This window comes from Dreissena polymorpha, chromosome 5 (assembly GCF_020536995.1).
Source record: "Dreissena polymorpha isolate Duluth1 chromosome 5, UMN_Dpol_1.0, whole genome shotgun sequence".
In the NCBI taxonomy this organism is placed as follows: Eukaryota; Metazoa; Mollusca; class Bivalvia; order Myida; family Dreissenidae; genus Dreissena; species Dreissena polymorpha.
The window spans coordinates 2,749,160-2,769,869 of record NC_068359.1 but is presented as its reverse complement, the minus strand read 5'-3'; the positions used below and the strand labels follow the sequence as shown (position 1 = coordinate 2,769,869).

The following is a 20,710-nucleotide window of genomic DNA, read 5'->3' as shown; positions in this document are numbered from 1 at the left end:
CTCTTTGTCAAGGATGCCTATACATGTAGGATGAGATTGTTTGTGCTATATGTGGCAGTTAAAAACAGTTCTTAATCACAGACATTCCTAAATTGGGACATTTGAGATAGAGGTTTAAAAATCTTATATTCAAATATATTTGAACAATGAAAAACAAATCTTCGAATATCATTTCAGCTCTTTTTCCGATCTCTAGCTGTTACTTGTAAAAAAATGTCTTGAAGAAAATTTTAACCTATTTAAATCTTCTCCCCTTCAATGACACATCAGTGTTTTACCATATGATTATACCATCCTAAACTTCAGTTACCCCTTATGACATTTAACATAAAATAATAGATCTTGATTTCTTTTTCTTCTCCAGGAAGCCACGCCTAAATCAGCAGCTGGTGGCCCAACAGGTTGCCCAGCAGTATGCGGTCCCCCTATCCCCAGGGCCCGGGTCTCCCCTTGCGGAGGACGATAATGACCCTGTATACCCTGACCCAGATCCCCGACCTGTTCACAATCATGACCGGTTTGAACCCCCACCACCCCCGAAACATGTCATCAAAAAAGAGAAGTCTGCCCCAGCTGCTAGTTTCCATGGAAGCAAGGGGGAGAAGTCATCTGCTCAACTGAACAAGTCGAATTCACAGACAAAACTCAACAAAAAAATAAAAAAAAGAGATATAGACAGGTAAATGGAGATTTGTTTTGTGGTAAAACTTTTACAGCTTTTTTATACCCCTGCTCGGAGGGGTTATACTGCAGTCATTATATTGGTTTGTGGTTCGGTCAGTTTGTCAGTCTGTGAGTTCCGATAAAATCTGTCTGTTGAATTAACTGCACTTCCGCATTTCTCAAGCGGATTATTTGAAACTTATGTCATGATTTTAATTTCCTGAGATATATTGTTTCCAACAGCTTTACAATTTATTTTAAATAAACAAATTATGCGTATGTTTCTGAAACATGCATTTTTCTTTAAAAGAAAATCTTGCGTCTTTATCAGGGTTTCACTGGCAAAAAACCATTGCGCCGCATGATCAGAATTGTCATCACAACTTTTTATGTCTGTTTTGCAATTTTTGTTCAATAATGCAGTCCAACCAGCCAACACACTGTTTCAATATTGATACTTATTGATATTTAATCCTTTATTCTAGAAGAACTTGTATATGTTTAAAACAGAGTATATACTCCATAGATATCTGTTTTCTTCCCAAACAGGAAGAGCATTACCTAAATTAGGTTAAAAGCCACAGGGCAAGATATCCTTTCACAAATGATTAAGATTTTACGATGACAACCACGTAATGTAACAGTGATTTACAGGTGTGTTCTCAGATAGCATTTTGTCAAAAGTAATCTGCATTCAGTCAAATCCAAACAAAACAAATGTTTACTGGACAGCAGGTCCCTTAAAATCGGAACAAGTACAGAACCTCCTCATTTTTACAGGACCTTAAAGGGGCTTTTTCACAGATTTTGGCATGTTTTGAAGTTTGTCATTAAATGCTTTATATTGATAAATGTAAACATTAAATTTTAAAAGCTCCAATAAAATATCAAAAATAAAATTTAAAAAAGGGAAAAAAAGTAGCCCGCAGCAGGGCTCGAACCAGTGACCCACTGAATCCTGAAGTAAAAACGCATTAGCCAACTGAGCTATCCTGCCAAGCATACACGTACATACTGGCGTATTTTATACATTATATAAGCAATATTCGTAGTTTCACAAATTCAAACGACAACAACAGAACTCTCCAAATTATTCAATCGTTTCGCGTTGCAACGCTTTATAATTTTTAGGTTTTTAAATCGTCAAATGATGCATATAATGGCTATATTAGACCATTGCAAATGTTCAGTAATACTGTTTCCTCACAAATATCATAACTTAACGAAAATTTGCGATTCTGAAACAACTTTTTCAATTTTGTCAATTTACCAAACCGTGAAAAGATCCCTTTAAGGCTATAGAAAATTAATTATTAATTTTAACCGGTTTCACACCTGCGTAAAACTCAAGAACAAGTCAGCGATCCAAAAATGAAAGTAGCCGATAGTTGTAGAGTTGGAGTGCGTATGTCAGCTATATGTATATAGTCTGATCAAGATGGCCTTAAATTAGTTTAACCGGTTTCACACCTTCGTAAAACTCAAGAACAAGTCAGCGTTCCAAAAATGAAAGTAGCCGATTGTTGTAGAGTTGGAGTGCGTATGTCAGCTATATGTATATAGTCTGATCAAGATGGCCTTAAATTAGGATGGCCTAAATTAATGACGACCAGCCTTTTTAATGCCTGGAGATTTACAACCGAGATCATGACGGCGCAAATGATGAAGATAATTATAATGAGTTACTGTTGCAATTCCAAACACACACATTGATATTTGCATCATTTAACTCTTTCAGTGCGGGAACCGAATTTTGAAGGCCTTTGCAAACAGTTTGGATCCAGATGAGACACCACAGAACGTGGCATCTCATCTGGATCCAAACTGTTTGCTATTTTGATAGTATTCTTTGAAACAAAATGAAGAAAATGCTTATTTTAGAAATTCAGCAGACGACATTTTAGCAGATGACAAATTTCCCAGCATGCAAAGGGTTAATAATCAGAATACTTTGTAGACTGGAAATAATTGGATTAGGCAATATGTTGTTATTTGAAAACTGCAAAAAGTGATTACATTTTTTTAACCAGGTTTTCCGAAGGAAAAAACTGGTTATTAGATTGGCGAATGCGGGCGGGCTGGCTGGCTGGCGGGCTGGCTGGCTGGCGGGCTGGCAGAATAAGCTTGTCCGGGCCATAACTATGTCGTTCATTGTCAGATTTTAAAATCATTTGGCACATTTGTTCACCATCATTGGACGGTGTGTCGCGCGAAATAATTACGTCGATATCTCCAAGGTCAAGGTCACACTTTGAGTTCAAAGGTCAAAAATGGCCATAAATGAGCTTGTCCGAGCCATAACTATGTCGTTCATCGTCAGATTTTAAAATCATTTGGCACATTTGTTCACCATCATTGGACGGTGTGTCGCGCGAAATAATTACGTCGATATCTCCAAGGTCAAGGTCACACTTTGAGTTCAAAGGTCAAAAATGGCCATAAATGAGCTTGTCCTGGCCATAACTATGTCATTCATTGTGAGATTTTAAAATCATTTGGCACATTTGTTCACCATCATGGGACGGTGTGTCCCACGAAAGAATCACGTCAATATCTCCAATGTCAAGGTCGCCATGACTAAAAATAGATTTAAAAAAAAAAAAAAAACTTACAAAGGGGGTTAATTTTTTTTGGTCATTTCAAAAGTTCAGTTTGAGTTTTCTCCCTTTATCAGATTTTTTTTTCACAATGAAAACCTGGTTTTGTGACAATTTTGTCCCTTGTTCTTACTTAAAATCATGAACTAAAAAATGATCATCAGTATGCAGACAAATTAACTTCATTTCATGTTTATATATAAAAAAAGTAACCAGATCACATCAATTGGCACGAACATTGTAATTTTTTTTATCTTGGTGGTGTTAGTTGAGGGGGGTACACATTCCAAGAGTCACACAACTTCCTAGACTAGGGCCTCTGAGAAAAAAATTATGGCTTGGCATCTTACGTCAACAACTTTTCCATTGAAAGTGTCTGGCACATTTAAAATACTGGAAACCTCTGAAGGAACGCTTCAAGGATGGACCTCTAAAAAATTCCTGTGAATTCCCTGATATCTTGCATAAGCAACTTCTCCAATTGAAAGTGTTTAGCAGGTTTTAAGTAACCTTTGAAATTGACCACCTCATGTCTTGGGTTTGCTGTGTGTTTCATTAACTTTAAGTTTGTTACCTCTAAAGGGGCCAAATTTTTTTTCCAATCTGTAAGTGTTTTTTGCATGATGGCATTTGAAGGAAATTGGCATCAAATATAATCATATCGAGACAGCATAACCTGTTGAATGCACTTACCCAATGTTGCTTGCTTGAAGGTTAAGGTGGCAAAGAACTCTTGGAATATAACGTTTCTGTTCACACCATAATTGTATTGTCAAGCGTGATGTTTTAAAATAAATTGGCATTAATGCTCTGGTTAAGATTAATGTACAACATCTCCAGTTCACTGTTTCTACTACTGATTTTCATTTGAAACTGTTTGGGGTCATTGCTTGCGGTCTTTGAGAAAGTGCTTTAACCTGACCTGCAATTTAGCCATATAATGCCCCTTTTTGTGACTTCTATTGAAGGAATTCATTCAGTTGAAACTTAATGTGTATGGAATCATTGTGTTAAGTCACTGACCAAATTCCATAACTCTGACTTGCAATTTATCAGAATTGTGCCTCTGACTTGTATTCAAGAAATTAGAAAATATTAAACATCTGGGTATCACAGTTTCTACTACATGTATTCAATTGAAACAGCAAACAAATTTGTGGGGTCACTGACAGAGTTCCCTAACTCTTACTTGCACCTAGCAAAATTATACCCCTGTTTGTTCTTTCAAAATTGTTTAAGGTAACGTGACAACCACTCAATTTTCACTGTTTCTTCTACAGGAAATGTATAGCTTCTTAATGCATCAAGGTATGATACCATAACCATTTTACAATAGTTTTTTTCCTTTATCTGGCTGTGTGTCACAGGTAAACCTCAGGTCTTTTGGGTCAAGGTACTGAGTCAAATGTTACACATTTTGATTAAATATATTCCTTATTTTGTAAGGGTTCTTCCATACATTGAGGGATTTTCAAATGCCCCGATTTTATTTTTTAATCGTGTTAGGCATTGAGGCACATGCACGATTCATGTCTCCATGGCTCTGATTGGGGTCGAAAAAATGTTGAAGCTCGCCATCTTTTAATAGCATAGTAATCGCAGTTAATCCCTAAAAATATCTTTTTATAAACTTTATTTTGGTAGAGGAAATTAAATTTTGGTGGCTGGTATAAACACAGATAGCTGAATGACGAACAACAATTATCCTTTCATACCATCTTTTAATAAAACCTCCTTAATATAATACAAATAATAAAGCATCTTAAAAAACTTCTACTTCATATTGAATTTTTTTATTTCGGAGCTTTTTAGCTCACCTAATTGCTCAGGTGAGCTTTTGTGACCGGTCTTTGTCCGTCGTATGTTCGTCCGTCCGTCTGTTAACATTTGCTCGTAAACACTCTAGAGGCCACATTTCTTGTCCCATCTTCATGAAACTTTGTCAGAAGCTTTGTCCCAATGAAATCGCGGCCGAGTTCGAAACTGGGTTGTGCCGGGTCAAAAACAAGGTCACTAGGCCAAAAAAAAGAAAAACCTTGTAAACACTGTAGAAGTCACATTTCATGCCCAATCTTTATGTAACTTTGTCAAAATGTTTGTCTTAATGATATCTTGGTTGAGTTCAAAAGTGGTTCCGATCCGTCGAAAAACATGGCCGCCAGTGGGCAGGGCAGTTTTCCTTATTTGGCTATAGAGAAACCTTGTAAACACTCTAGAAGTCACAATTTTTGCCCAATCATCATGAAAGTTGTTCAAAACATTGGTTGAATTGATGTCTCGGACGAGTTTGAAAATGGTCGGGATCGGTGAAAATATGGCGGCCAGTGGGCGGGGCATTTTTCTCTATATGTATTTAGTGAAAACATGTGAACACAGTAGAAGTCACATTTTTGGCCCAATTTTCATGAAATTTGCTCAGAACATTTGTTTCCTTGATACGAGAGTTGAGCTTAAAAATGGTTCCGGTCAGTTGAATAACATGGCTGCTGGGAGGGGGGAAGTTTTCTCATTATGCCCCCCCCCCCTTTCGAAGAAGAGAGGGTATGTTGTTTTTCTCATGTTGGTCCGTCCGTCCACCAGATGGTTTCCGGATGATAACTCAAGAGCGCTTATGCCAAGGATCATGAAACTTCATAGGTACATTGATCATGACTCGCAGATGACCCCTATTGATTTTAAGGTCACTTGGTCGAAGGTCAAGGTCACGATGACCCGAAATAGTAAAATGGTCTCTGGATGATAACTCAAGAACACTTATGCCTAGGATCATGAAACTTCATAGATACATTGATCATGACTCGGAGATGACCCCTATTGATTTTCAGGTCACTAGGTCAAAGGTCAAGGTCACGGTGACCCAAAGCAGTAAAATAGTTTCCGGATGATGTAACTCAAGAATGCTTATGCCTAGGAGTATGAAACTTCATAGGTACCGGTACATTGATAATGACTGGCAGATGACCCCTATTGATTTTCAGGTCACTAGGTCAAAGGTCAAGGTCACAATGACCCCAAATAGTAAAATGGTTTCCGGATGATAACTCAAGAACACTTATGCCTAGGATCATGAAACTTCAAAGGTACAGGGCTTAACACTAACTTTTTTTTCAACTAGCCCATTCAGGCTAGTAAATGCAGAACCTACTAGCCCTGACCAATCTTTCATGTGCCCCGACCAAAGTATTATCAAAACGTTTATATTTATCATTTAACTTATATTTTCTTGTGGGTTGAGGTGCGCAATTATGATTCAATCATTCTTATTAGCTTGCCTTACTAATGCTAATGAATTCAATATTCATCTAATTAAGACATCTATTTGTAATCTTCACGCCATTTCGGGTGAAATTTCCTTGTGTTTTTTTTCCTCATACTTTCTTTTACTTTCCTCCTTCCCTTTTCTTTTCTTATCTGAGGAACCCCCCATCCCCACCCGTAAAGCATTACTAAAACAACGACATGAACGTTAAAACCTTTTTACCTAGATTGCCGCGGTTGCTGTCTGACAACAAACGGTAAAAGAATCTTAGGTGTCGCAAAATAACAAATAACGTGTTACGGTAGTCGTAACAATTGTACAAGGTTAACTCTCTACTAAAAGCCGGGATCGACCATTAATATTAGTTTTACTAATTGAATTGCGTAAAAAAGATTGTCAAAACACTTCAAATCGATCAAACAAATTAAAATTATTTAAAATTGATAAATAAATAATTTTATATTAAATTTGTGTTAATGTCGAGTTTTATACCTTCATCGATCCCGGACAATCCTGGGCGATCCCGGCTTTTAGTTTAAAACGTATTTTTATCAAGAAAACACGTCACTTCGAGGAAACCAATCAAAACCGTATCTAGTGGAATTCCGTTTAAAAATAGGTACTGATGTGTTTTACCAGGAAAACCGCCGGGGATTTTCTGCATTGTCGGCCTCTTTTTTATTTCAATCAGGGGGTTCCAAATCTATTTCGAGTTACTATCTGTTTGTAGTCTCCGACTTCACTCTGGGATTTTATTGTCATCTGATCATTCTGTATTAAGATTTTTGCATCTTTCAAAAGCTTATTTAAAACGCAGTTTATTGATATAGAACACATAATCCCGTCCAAAATACACACGACCGGTCGGGCATGTTACTGGGACATTGGCTAGCCCGGACCTAGGTACAGGCAGTGAATGCCGTTCGGACGTGCCTTAGTGTTAAGCCCTGAGGTACATTGATCATAACTCATAGATGACCCCTATTGATTTTCAGGTCACTAGGTCAAAGGTCAAGGTCATGATGACCCGAAATAGTAAAATGGTTTCCGGATGATAACTCAAGAAAGCTTACGCCTAGGATCATGAAACTTTATAGGTACATTGATTAGACTGGCAGATGACCCCTATTGATTTTCAGGTTACAAATCAAGAATGCTTATGCCTAGGATCATGAAACTTCATAGGTACATTGATAATGACTGGCAGATGACCCCTTTTGATTTTCAGGTCACTAGGTCAAAGGTCAAGGTCACAGTGACTCGAAATAGTAAAATGGTTTCTGGATGATTACTCAAGAATGCTTATGCCTAGGATCATGAAACTTCATAGGTACATTGATCATGACTGGCAGATGACCTCTATTAATTTTCAGGTCACTAGGTCAAAGGTCAAAGTCACAGTGACTTAAAACAGTAAAATGGTTTCCTGATGATAACTCAAGAATAATAAGGCCTAGGATCATGAAACTTCATAGGTACATTGATCATCACTGACAGATGACCCCTTTTGATATTTAGGTCACTAGGTCAAAGGTCAAGGTCACAGTGACAAAAACCGTATTCACACAATGGCTGCCACTACAACTGACAGCCCATATTGGGGGCATGCATGTTTTGCAAACAGCCCTTGTTATTGTTGGAGATCTCACACTATGTATAGTGTCCACCTTTTGTGAAAATGGGAAACACCTTTTGTAATGTGAAAATGGGAAACACCAGTATTGTCTGAAAAGTTGTTAAATTGTAATTGACCTGGAATAGTTCTCAGCCTATATGCATGGGTGTTGAAGATTAACTTCACAGCTGTGATGAAGAGTTGTGAGAAATTTGTGTGAACTACATCAATATAATCTTGTTAATCAAGCGGCGCAATAGGGGGCATTGTGTTTCTGACGAACACATCTCTTGTATCATTATGAAATGTATGATTACCTTTTGACACATTTCTCTTATATTGTTAGATGAGTCTATTACCTTGAAACTTGTGATTATTTTGTGTGATTGTTTAGTGTATGACCTTAAAAGGATTTGTCTGATATTTGTTATGAGACTGCACAGTCCAGCAGTTTCACATTGAAACTGGTCAATATACTGAGTTTGACCTTAATTGCATCTAGTCTATTTATTCAGGGGTGTGATCTACCTTCGGCTGATTTCCTCCCTTTCAATGTAAAATTAATGTTACAAAGAGTTATTTAATTTGCTAGATCTATATACATAATATTCATATGAAGCGTTTAGTTGAAACCTGTAAGGGGGTTGGGTATTTGCCTCCCCTGAGGTGGTTCTTGAATTGAATGTTTATGTGAATCCTGTGAGGTATTTGGCTATTAATCTCTTAGACTTAAATTGGAATATTCAAGAATATATATCTTAAATTTTTAATCAAACATGGAATTAACCACCTCTATCTTGATCATTATTCATGTAGAACATTGTGTTAATGACATAATCACCAGTGGAAGCTTGCATATATTCAAACAAATTTCCTTGGTTTTCTATGTCTATTCTTTATTCTTAGAATGGGTTGGCAAATACTGATTATTACTGGTGTAGGTTTGCTTTGATTTTCATGACCATGTATTCAGCTTTACTGGTAAAACATTTTATGAATCTTAAGTCATAAAATTTATTGATGCAGGAGTATTTGGATAAACGACTCATGTTACTGACTGAAATAGCACAGTATGGGGAATTGTACAATTTATATTAAGATCAAGGAACACGCATTTAGAAGAATGCTAATGGCTTTTGACTTTTCAGAATACGTACCACAAAGTTTCCCCCTTTGATCTCAAATAAATTAATCATTTATTATATTTTCAGACCAGCAAATTTTAAAGGCACTGATCCTACGCATGGGCACCAAATGGCTGTCACTGTGGATAATGTGACAGTTATAATCACAGACTTTCAGCCCAAGAAGCGAAAAGTGGAGTCTGCCACAAAAATTGTGTCTCATTCAGACATCAGTGATTCCTCCTCCAATGCCAGTAATGACACAAGTGATGACCGTCTTTTACATGACAACAATGGTTGAAAGAGTGACCAAGTAGTAAAATACAGTGACCAGCACATGCAAAATGATGCTCTATGTACAAATAAAAAACGTAAGAATTCAAAGGGTTCCTGTGGAGAAAATATGCAGTTGAACTGATGACATAAATCAAAAGACTTTCTTCACAACACATGAGTATGCCTGACAATCTTTTGAGATGTTGTGTTGAGTGTATAGTACAGTTGTTATATGTATAGCATTTGTGTTAAAATAATCTTTAGTTTTGCAAACACAGGCTTGCAGTGATAAATTACTTTGGCATGGCAAGATACCTTCACAAGGGTTTGTGAGTTATTAATGAATTATTGTCTACAAGACTATATTGCCCGTATTGGAAATATGACAGAAATCTGATGGCAGGACACAGTTAATACTTTAACATAAAAATGGGTTTATATGACAATAATAAACTTCAGTTTATCCATATTTCAGTATGAGTCACTCAATGTGGTTTTAAACACTGTATTTTCATCGTTTTAGACTATAACCTTTTAAGACTTTGTTTAAAAAAAGGTTCAGCGGTTTCTTATCTAATTACAGGGATAGAAACTAATTTTAACTTGCTCGGGCAAAGAAAAACGAGCCCACCACAAAGTTCAATTCAAAATAGTACTCGCTTTAAGAAAACATAATCGGACAACACTTAAGCTAGGTAAATGACACTGATTGAGATTGGACAACACTTAAGCTAGGTAAATGACACTGATTGAGATTGGACAACACTTAAGCTAGGTAAATGACACTGATTGAGATTTGTACTCGCTCTGGCAGGGTACTGCTTTTTTGTTTGTATAATTTTTTTTTTCATTCTGATTTGTTACTAAATATCTATGCAGTTTAGGTTTAACAATTATTTTTTCCTACTCTTTTATTAAATATACTGTAAATGCATGTAATTATGAAAATAAACTATTTTTTTTGTTTTCGTTTATAGTTAGAACATTAGAACATTATATAGAAAAACTTATGACAAATGTTTACATTGAGGACATCAGACAACATGATTCCTAAAGTAATTCCTTACTTTGAAAATGAAGATAAATATTATCTTAAAAACCCAAATCTGGCTTTACAGAATGACATACATGTAGCAAGAAATTCTTTTATATTACAAAAAAAATCAATGTTCTTGGCCTTGACTTATAATACATGTATTCTTAGATCTTCAAATGTTTCATAACAAAAAATCATTTGAATGTATCACAGTTTCTTTTTAAGTTATTCAAGAAATCTTTTCTGCTTCCAAGAACTGTCAGTGCGTGTACTTTAGAAAATCATGGCAATCTACATACAATAAACTTGATAATTCAAATTTTCAAAGAATGTTATGCGATTTATTTAGAGTAACCATAAAAATACGGCACTTTAAAAGAATTTATGTATATGTATACTGGTAAAGATAGAGCTTTGAAAGTCTAATTATATCCTGCACACTTGTAATGTATTTGTGTGAGAAACAGTCCCAAAGTTGTCACTCATTCCTACTACCAGGAACTTGTTATGCATGTAACAGTATTAGTTGGTTAATGCAAGTACAGCCCAAATATATTTCTCTCACATAGCTTAAACAAATGAATATTGTATTTTTGGAACACTTTCATGGTAATCATTTTTTGTTTGTAATTTTGAAGCTGATAGATCAGTAATATCTTTGATATGGTGAAGCATAGTTCTGTTTTATTTTAACAGAGTTGTTGTTGTTTTTTGTGCCAAAAATAATGAAATTAAATTAAACGGCTAATTTAGTCATAAGTCCCTGAACCTGTTTTCTTCTTGTATCAAGATTATATTATACAATAAAAGTTGATGATGTCACATTTGCTCTTTAAAAAAAAAAAATATGATGCTATTTTAAAGGGGCCGTCAACCAGATTTACAAAAAAAGAAAAGTTCTAAAATACGGTATTTTTTACAATTATTAGTTTATATTGATTAAAATATAACGACTGGTATATTACATTACTTGAATGAAGTTCATATTTTCAGTTTATTCGGTAATTAAATTTCGCGATGTGAAATCGAAATTACACAGTAAAAATAGGTGACATAACAATATACACACTATTAATTACTCAAGTAAATTTATCATTTTATATATTAAATATATACAATTCACTAAGCATCCATAATTTGCATTCCTGGGTTTACCACGTGACTATGATGATCAATCTACTTGCGTTATTTATAGTTAACTGGTAGTTACCTGGTACACATACCCAGAAAATTTGTATTACCAAATAAACTGAAAATATGAAAACTCAAAAACTTTTTCAGGTAATGTAATATACCAGTCATGATATTTTAATCAATATAAACTAATAATTGTTAAAAAAAACACGGTATTTAACAATTTCATTTTTTTTCTCGTGAAATCTGGTTGAAATCCCCTTTAATGTCAATTATAAAAGACGCTTTTTTAAACAAATTTTAATGAAATTGTTTTATAATTCTGCGAGTGTGCTTCGTTGAAAAACATGTTCAAATACATTTTTGGCTCAGTGTTGTGAAAAGTGAGAATTTCTGAAATCAAATGTTGTCTATAAAGGAAGTTTGCTGTTTTAATTAATAACTCCAATTGTCCATATTTCTCAAACTCGGTGTTTGATATATATTCTGTACTTGACTTTCATATGATTAAAAATGAACAAATACATTTTTCAGTTCAAATTACTTATTGGTCAGTAACCTACAATGAGGTTAAGGGTAAACACCTTACACATATTAATCGCCTACATAAGTGTTGTCTTGCATCTAGGGTGGTGTTAATTTTGTTGAAATATCCCTTTCTTTCATGAGTCATTGCTATTTGTGTATTATAATACGAGATTGTACATGTATACCGGTATACTTTGCAATAACACTTGTTATTGTTGGAGATTTCACACTATGTCAAGTATCATTGGTGTTCACCTTTTGTAATGAGAAAATGGGAAACACCAGTATTGTCTGAAAGGTTTAATTGACCTGGTGATAGTTCTTAGCCTGCATGCATAGGTGTTGAAGATTAATTTCACAGCTGTGTAAGTGAGGTGTCATTTGGGATGAATGAGTAGTGAGAAATTTGAGTGAACCACACCATATCATCTTGTTTTATCATTATAAAATGTATGATTACCTTTTGACACATTTCTCGTATATTGTTAGATGAGTCTATCACCTTGAAACTTGTGATTATTTTGTGTGATGGTTAAGTAAAAGACCGTCAAGGCATTTGTCTGATATTTGTTATGAGGCTTATATGCATCAGTATCACTTTGAAACTCAGTATCACCTTGAAACTTGTCAATATACTGAGTTTGACCTTTGTTGAATCTAGTCTGCTTATTAAGCCATAGCAACAAAAGTGTGCTTCAATCGGATTTTCTTTTAAACATACCCATTATACCCTTATCATATGAATGTTAACGGTGGAAAATATAAAAATAACGTCCTTTGAATATTTATGTGGATCCTGTGAGGTATTCGGCTATTAATTTCTTAGACTTAAATCTTAGATAAAAAAATATTATTTTAATTGGAATGTTCAAGAAAAGCATACATTTTTGAGTAAAACATGGAATTAACCACCTCTATGTTGATCATCATTCATGTAGAACATCATGTTAAAGACATAATCAACAGTGGAAGCTTGCATATATTCAAAGTTTTTTCCTTAGTTTTTATGCCCCTTTCGAAGAAAAGGGGGTATATAGTTTTCGCACTGTCCGTCAGTCTGTCACCTTTTTCGTGTCCGCTCTCTAATTTAAATAGTTTTCATCCGATCTTTGCCAAACTTGGTAAGAAGTTGTATCTAGACAAATATCTAGGTCAAGTTCGAATATGGGTCATGCCGGGTCAAAAACTAGGTCATGGGGTCACTTAATGCATTTCAATAACTTCTATCAAAGCGTTTATTGGGGGCATATGTCATCCTATGGAGACAGCTCTTGTTTAGCTCGACTATTATAAATGAAATACATATAGTGAAGCTATCCTACTCACCCCGGCGTCGGCGTTAGCGTGAGCGTCTGTGTGAGCGTTGGAATGTTAAAGTTTGCGTACCATCTTAACTATTTTCTATGTCCCTTGACATATTGCTTTTATATTTTGCATACTTCTTTACCAACATGACCCCAACCTATAAACAAGAGCAGACAACTGTATCAAGCATTTTGTAAGAATTATGGCCCTTTTTTCATTATGAACATGCATATTATTGATAAATCTATGTTAAAGTTTGCCTACCACCTCAAATATTTTCTATGTACCTTGTCATATTGCTTTTATATTTTGCATACCTCTACCAACATGACCCCAATCTATAAATAAGAGCAGACAACTGTATCAAGCATTTTCAAGAATTATGTTCCCTTTTTATACTTAGAAAATTGAAAATTTGGTTTAGTTTTGTGTTTAGGTTCACTTTATTCCTAAAGTATCAAAGCTATTGCTTTCATACTTGCAACACTTACTATCATAAGGGGACTGTGCAGGCAAAGTTATGTAACTCTGACTGGCATTTTGACAGAATTATGGCCCCTTTTATACTAATATTATTTAACATTTGGTTTTTATGTGTTGGTCCATTTTACTCCTTAAGTATCATAGCTATTGCTTTCAGACTTGGAAAGCTCACTAACTATCGTAAGGGGACTGTACAGGGCAAGTTGCATAACTCTGGTTGGCATTTTAACAGAATTATGGCCCTTTTTTGTCTTAGTAACTTTGAATATTTGGTTAAATTTTGTGTTAAGATCCACTTTACTTGTAAAGTATCAAATCTTTTGCTTTCAAACTTCAAATACTTTCTTACTATCATGAGGGTACTGTTTCGGCAAGTTGAACTTTACCTTGACCTTTGAATGACATTGACTCTCAAGGTCAAATAAATAGATTTTAATTAAATTGCCATAACTTCTTTATTTATGATCAGATTTGATTCATACTTTGACAAAACAACACTTACCTGACATACCACAATGGACTCCACCCAAACCTTCCCCTTCGCCCCACCCCAGAATCACCCCATATTTATTTTTTTATTTTTTTGTTGTTGAAAGATCATTAATAAATTACCACACCCACATTATACCTAATCTCCATCCCCGCCCCCACCCCCAAATTTTTTTTCTTCTTTGAAACATGGTAAAAAAAATCCACAATTTTTTTTTTTTGAATGATCGTCCAACCATCCCACCCTAGCTATTGCTATCAAACTTGAAATAAAATCTTAATAGTTTGTTTTATGTCTTTACAAATGTTAAATAGATTGTGGAAAATATACCTGAACTTAGAATCGTCTATAAAGTACAACTTCTTTAAAACATAAGCAATCAATATGTTTCAATTATGGTCCTCTTCCACTTAGAATATGACTTTATTACCTTGACCTTATTGAATATGAACTATTTCGCCATGATGGCTTACGTTATACTGTCAAGCACTGGAATAGTCGAGCGCGCTGTCCTCTGACAGCTCTTGTTATGTCTATTCTTAATTCTAAGAATGGGTTGGCAAATACTGTTTTAGGTTTGCTTAGATTTTCATGACCATGTTTTGACCTTTACTGGTAAAACATTTTATGAATCTTAAGTCATACAATTTATTGATGTAGGAGTTTTTGGATAAACGACTCATGTTACTGACTGAAATAGCACAGTGTGGGCAATTGTACAATTTATATTAAGATCAACGAACCCGCATTTAGTAGAATGCTTATGGTTTTGACCATTGAGAACACGTACCACAAAGTTTGCCCGTTTGATCTCACAAAAAGCAAGCATCTTGTTAAATCATTTACTATATTTTCAGACCAGCAAATTTTAAATGCACTGATCCTACGCATGGGCACGAAATGGCTGTCACTGTGGATAATGTGACCGTTATAATCACAAACTTTCAGCCCAAGAAGCGAAAAGTGGAATCTACCACAAAAATTGTGTCTCATTCAGACATCAGTGATTCCTCCTCCAATGCCAGTAATGACAAAAGGGATGACCGTCTTTTACATGACAACAATGGTTGAAAGAGTGGCCAAGTAGTAAAATACAGTGACCAGCACATGCAAAATGATGCTCTATGTACAAATAAAAACGTAAGAATTCAAAGGGTTCTTGTGGAGAAAATATGCAGTTGAACTGATGACATAAATCAAAAGACTTTCTTCGCAACACATGAGTATGCCTGACAATCTTTTGAGATGTTGTGTTGAGTGTATAGTACAGTTGTTATCTGTATAGCATTTGTGTTAAAATAATCTTTAGTTTTGCAAACACAGGCTTGCAGTGATAAAATACTTTGGCATGGCAAAAAATAAAACTTCATTGGGAATTGTGAGGTATTAATGAATTATTGTCTACAAGACTACATTGCCCATATTGGAAATATGATAAAAAAATCTTATGGCAGGAGACTGTTAATACTTTAACATAAAAATGGGTTTATATGACAATAATAAACTTCAGTTTATCCATATTTCAGTACGAGTCGCTTAATGTGGTTCATAACACTGTATTTTCATCGTTTTAGACTATTACCTATTAAGAGTACATTTGTTTAAAATGTTCAGCGGTTTTCTTACCTAATAACATAGATAGAAACTAATTTTTAGTAGTAGGTTTTCCAGACTTGCACTATATTTAGTACTTTGCTTGCTCGGGCAAAGAATAACAAGCCCACCACAAAGTACCATTCAAAATTATCTAATACTCGCTTTTAAGAAAACATACTCAGACAACACTTAAGCTAGGTAAATGACACTGATTGAGATTAATTCTCACTCCGGCAGGGTACTGCTTTTTTGTTAGCTCACCTGATTGCTCAGGTAAGCTTTTGTGACCGGTCTTTGTCCGTTGTCCATCCGTCCGTCCACATTTGTTCGTAAACACTCTAGAGGCCACATTTATTGTCCGATCTTCATGAAACTTGGTCAGAAGATTTGTCCCAATGATATCCCGATCGAGTTCGAAACTGGGTCATGCTGGATCAAAAACTAGGTCACTAGGTCAAAGAAAAAAGAAAAACCTTGTAAACACTGTAGAAGTAACATTTCGTGCCCAATCTTCATGTAACTTTTTCAAAATGTTTGTCATAATGATATGTTGGTTGAGTTCAAAGTGGTTCCGGTCCGTTGAAAAACATGGCCGCCAGTGGGCGGGGCAGTTTTCCTTATATGGCTTTAGAGAAACCTTGTAAACACTCTACAAGTCACAATTTTTTCCCAATCATCATGAAAGTTGATCAAAACATTGGTTTTATTGAAATCTCGGACGAGTTTGAAAATGGTCCAGATCGGTGAAAAAACATGGCCGCCAGTGGGCGAGGCATTTTTCTCTCTATATATATAGTGAAAACATGTGAACACTCTAGAAGTCACATTTTTGGCCAAATTTTCATGAAATTTAGTCAAAATGTTTCCCTTAATGATATGTTGGTTATATACCTTCTCGAAAAAGTACACTAAATGCGCATTTAATGCGCATGTTATTGGCACTGTATTTTTTGCTTAACAAGTGCATTTTATTATGCCCCCCCTTCGAAGACGAGGGGGTATATTGCTTTGCACATGTCGGTCTGTCGGTCGGTCTGTCGGTCGGTCCGTCCACCAGGTGGTTTCCGGATGATAACTCAAGAACGCTTGGGCCTAGGATCATGACACTTCATAGGTACATTGATCATGACTCGCAGATGACCCCTATTGATTTTGAGGTCACTAGGTCAAAGGTCAAGGTCACGGTGACCCGAAATAGTAAAATGGTTTCCGGATGATAACTCAAGAACGTTCAGGCCTAGGATCATGAAACTTGATAGGTAGATTGATCATGACTTGCAGATGACCCCTATTGATTTTCAGGTCACTATATCAAAGGTCAAGGTCACAGTGACCCGAAATAGTAAAATGGTTTCCGGATGATAACTCAAGAACGTTCAGGCCTAGGATCATGAAACTTGATAGGTAGATTGATCATGACTCGCAGATGACCCCTATTGATTTTCAGGTCACTAGGTCAAAGGTCAAGGTCACAGTGACCCGAAATAGTAAAATGGTTTCTGAATGATAACTCAAGAACGCTTATACCTAGGATCATGAAACTTCGTAGGTAGATTGATAATGGCTGGCAGATGACCCCTATTGATTTTCAGGTCACTAGGTCAAAGGTCAAGGTCACCCGAAATAGTAAAATGGTTTCCGGATGATAACTCAAGAACGCTTATGCCTAGGATCATGAAACTTCATAGGTACATTGATCATGACTCGCAGATGACCCCTATTGATTTTCAGGTCACTAGGTCAAAGGTCAAGGTCACAGTGACCCGAAATAGTAAAATGGTTTCCGGATGATAACTCAAGAACGCTTATGCCTAGGATCATGAAACTTGATAGGTAGATTGATCATGACTCGCAGTTGAACCCTATTGATTTTCAGGTCACTATATCAAAGGTCAAGGTCACAATGACCTGAAATAGTAAAATGGTTTCCGGATGATAACTCAAGAAAGCTAATGGCTACGATCATGAAACTTCATAGGTACATTGATCATGACTTGCAGATGACCCCTATTGATTTTCAGGTCACTAGGTCAAAGGTCAAGGTCATGGTGACCCGAAATAGTAAAATGGTTTCTGGATGATAACTCAAGAACGCTTATGCCTAAGATTATGAAACTTCATAGGTACATTGATCATGACTCGCAGATGACTTCTATCGATTTTGAGGTCACTAGGTCAAAGGTCAAGTTCACGGTGACCCAAAATAGTATAATGGTTTCCGAATGATAACTAAAGAATGCTTATTCCTAGTTCTGTTAAAAAAACACTTTTTACTAGTGTGTTTATACATTTAAGTGTATTTTTTTCCACGAAATAATACACTTTAGTGCGTTTATTATGATAATAAGTGCACTTAAGTTTATTTTTTAGTGCATTTATACACTTGAGTGTATTTTAAGACATACAAATAATATACTTCATGGTCAAAGTAAATTTTTTAAAGCGCATTAATACACTTGAGTGCATTTCCAGTCATTCAAATAATACACATTACAGAATTAAAAGCGAATTTTGTAAGCGCATTAATACACTTGAGTGCATTTCCAGTCATACAAATAATACACTTATCAGTAACTAAAGTAATCTTTCAAGTGCATCAATACACTTGAGTGTATTTTAACTGATACAAATAATACACTTCATGGAGTATTCAAGTGAATTTTTTAAGTGCATTAATACACTTGAGTGCATTTCCAGACATAGAAATAAAACACTTCATTGAGTATTCAAAGTGAATTTTTGTAAGCGCATTAATACACTTGAGTGCATTTCCACTGATACAAATAATACACCTTACAAAATTGAAAGTGAATTTTTTTAAGCGCATTAATACACTTGAGTGCATTCCCGGTCATACAAATAATGCACCTTACAGTATTAAAAGTGAATTTTTAAGCGCATTAATACACTTGAGTGCATTTTCAGTCATACAAATGATACACTTTATGAAGTGTTGGAAGTGAATTTTTTAAGCGCATTATACGCTCAAGTGTACTTTTCATCACTTCAAATTAATATGCTTAAAAATTAACCAAATTAAAAAAAATCCTAGCATTTTGAAGTCAGCATTCATTCTTTAAATGAAAGGTTTGTGTAAACACATACATAAAAAACAAAAAGTACAATTCAATAGATAAGTACACACTTTTATTAGAATGTTAAACCTTAAAAAGCAAAAACAAATGTTACATATCTACATAAAAGAGAGGATTCAAACAGGCTATTGCCTTTCTGGAATTAACAACTTAAAATATCAAGCTCATACCAGTGATTTTTCTCCCCTCTGATTACCGGTAACTGATAAACAGCCAAATACAGGTGGTTTCCGCTTCAAAAATATTAAAGTTTTCCCCTCCTTAAGCTATCATTTACTAGATTTTTATATATTACATTAATTCCAAATCCCTTTTTAATATGGACAAAAGCAGCACATTTAATTCAATCATATTCTGGATCCTAATATATGATAAATGAACCGTATTCATGAAATTTATATAAATCTATACCTTATTTTTAAGATCTTCCTTTGTTCATTATTGCGCTAAAATATGCCCTTCTGAGAGCCAGTATGTACAGGTTGTTTTGAATTTCCGAAGAAAATCACTGCATACATGCTGATAATATTTAGCAGCTTAGCCCCTGTCACAATATTTGTTGATATACACTGTTCCTTACAAAGAATGCATTCATAAACAACCCTTTATTGAGCAGTTCACCAGCTGATCAGGTCTGAATACTACTGTCATGGTCTGCAAGGCCCTTCTCATGCATGATCTCATTTGAGATCAGGTCCTGAAAGATATTTTATAATGTAAGTGTTAAATATTGCTGTTATGGTAATCTTGTTCAACAGTTGCTATAAATATCATAAATTTTAATCAAAACAAGTTTGTTGGCTTGTTGTTTTTGTTCGTTTATTTTTGCAGTTTTAATATCGTGATCACATGTGACTTAACACTTTTCATAAATAATTTAAAGAAATTACGTTTGGTAGAAAAATACTGTTTATAAATGTACTAATATATGTGGTCTCCTTTGGCTGTGTGGACTGGTCGGAAGTGTGACGTCTTTGAATTGCAATAACCTTTATTATATAGTTTTACCTCTCAACAAATCCATCTTTTCTTGTTCAAGGACAAGCTACAGGGCACGGTTTCCAACTCCTGTTCCCCTCAAGTTGGCCTGCTTGTGCAGGGTAAAACCTGGTATACATGTCCATACATCAGGTAGTCCCCTTTTTGCTCCCTTTTTTGGCAGGCGATGATGCACATTCTGTCCAATGGATCTTCCGATCAATGTAAATTTCACCTTGGGGTTTAACCTTCAAATACAAAATATAAAAGTTCTTATTAAATGTGGGGGAAAGAAATCTGTTCATTAATGACAAGAAATAGGTATAAATAAATTTAAGATGACAATAACCATAAAATACAGCCATAACAATGCAAATGGTGTTTTTTTCCTTGAAATTGCATTACATGTACTCATCCATTTACATTTCCCAGTGACAATACATAAATATGATAATGTCATAATTAATAAAATTAAAAAGAGATGCAGAAATGAAAATACAAACCTGTTACAGCTGTTCTTCAGTATTCCAA

At 35.1% G+C, this 20,710-nt stretch overlaps 1 protein-coding gene across 1 annotated transcript in view; it reads left to right on the top strand.

Moving 5' to 3' along the window:
• The window catches only part of LOC127832297 (RING1 and YY1-binding protein B-like), a 36,742-nt gene extending 23,601 nt beyond the window's left edge, over positions 1–13,141 (top strand). The window contains exons 3-5 of the mRNA XM_052357712.1: positions 365–679; positions 9,346–10,229; positions 10,310–13,141. Of these exons, the coding sequence (XP_052213672.1) occupies positions 365–679; positions 9,346–9,559 (529 nt within the window). The 3' untranslated portion in view covers positions 9,560–10,229; positions 10,310–13,141. The remainder of the gene's footprint in view (positions 1–364; positions 680–9,345; positions 10,230–10,309) is intronic.
• The last annotated feature ends 7,569 nt before the right edge of the window (positions 13,142–20,710 follow it).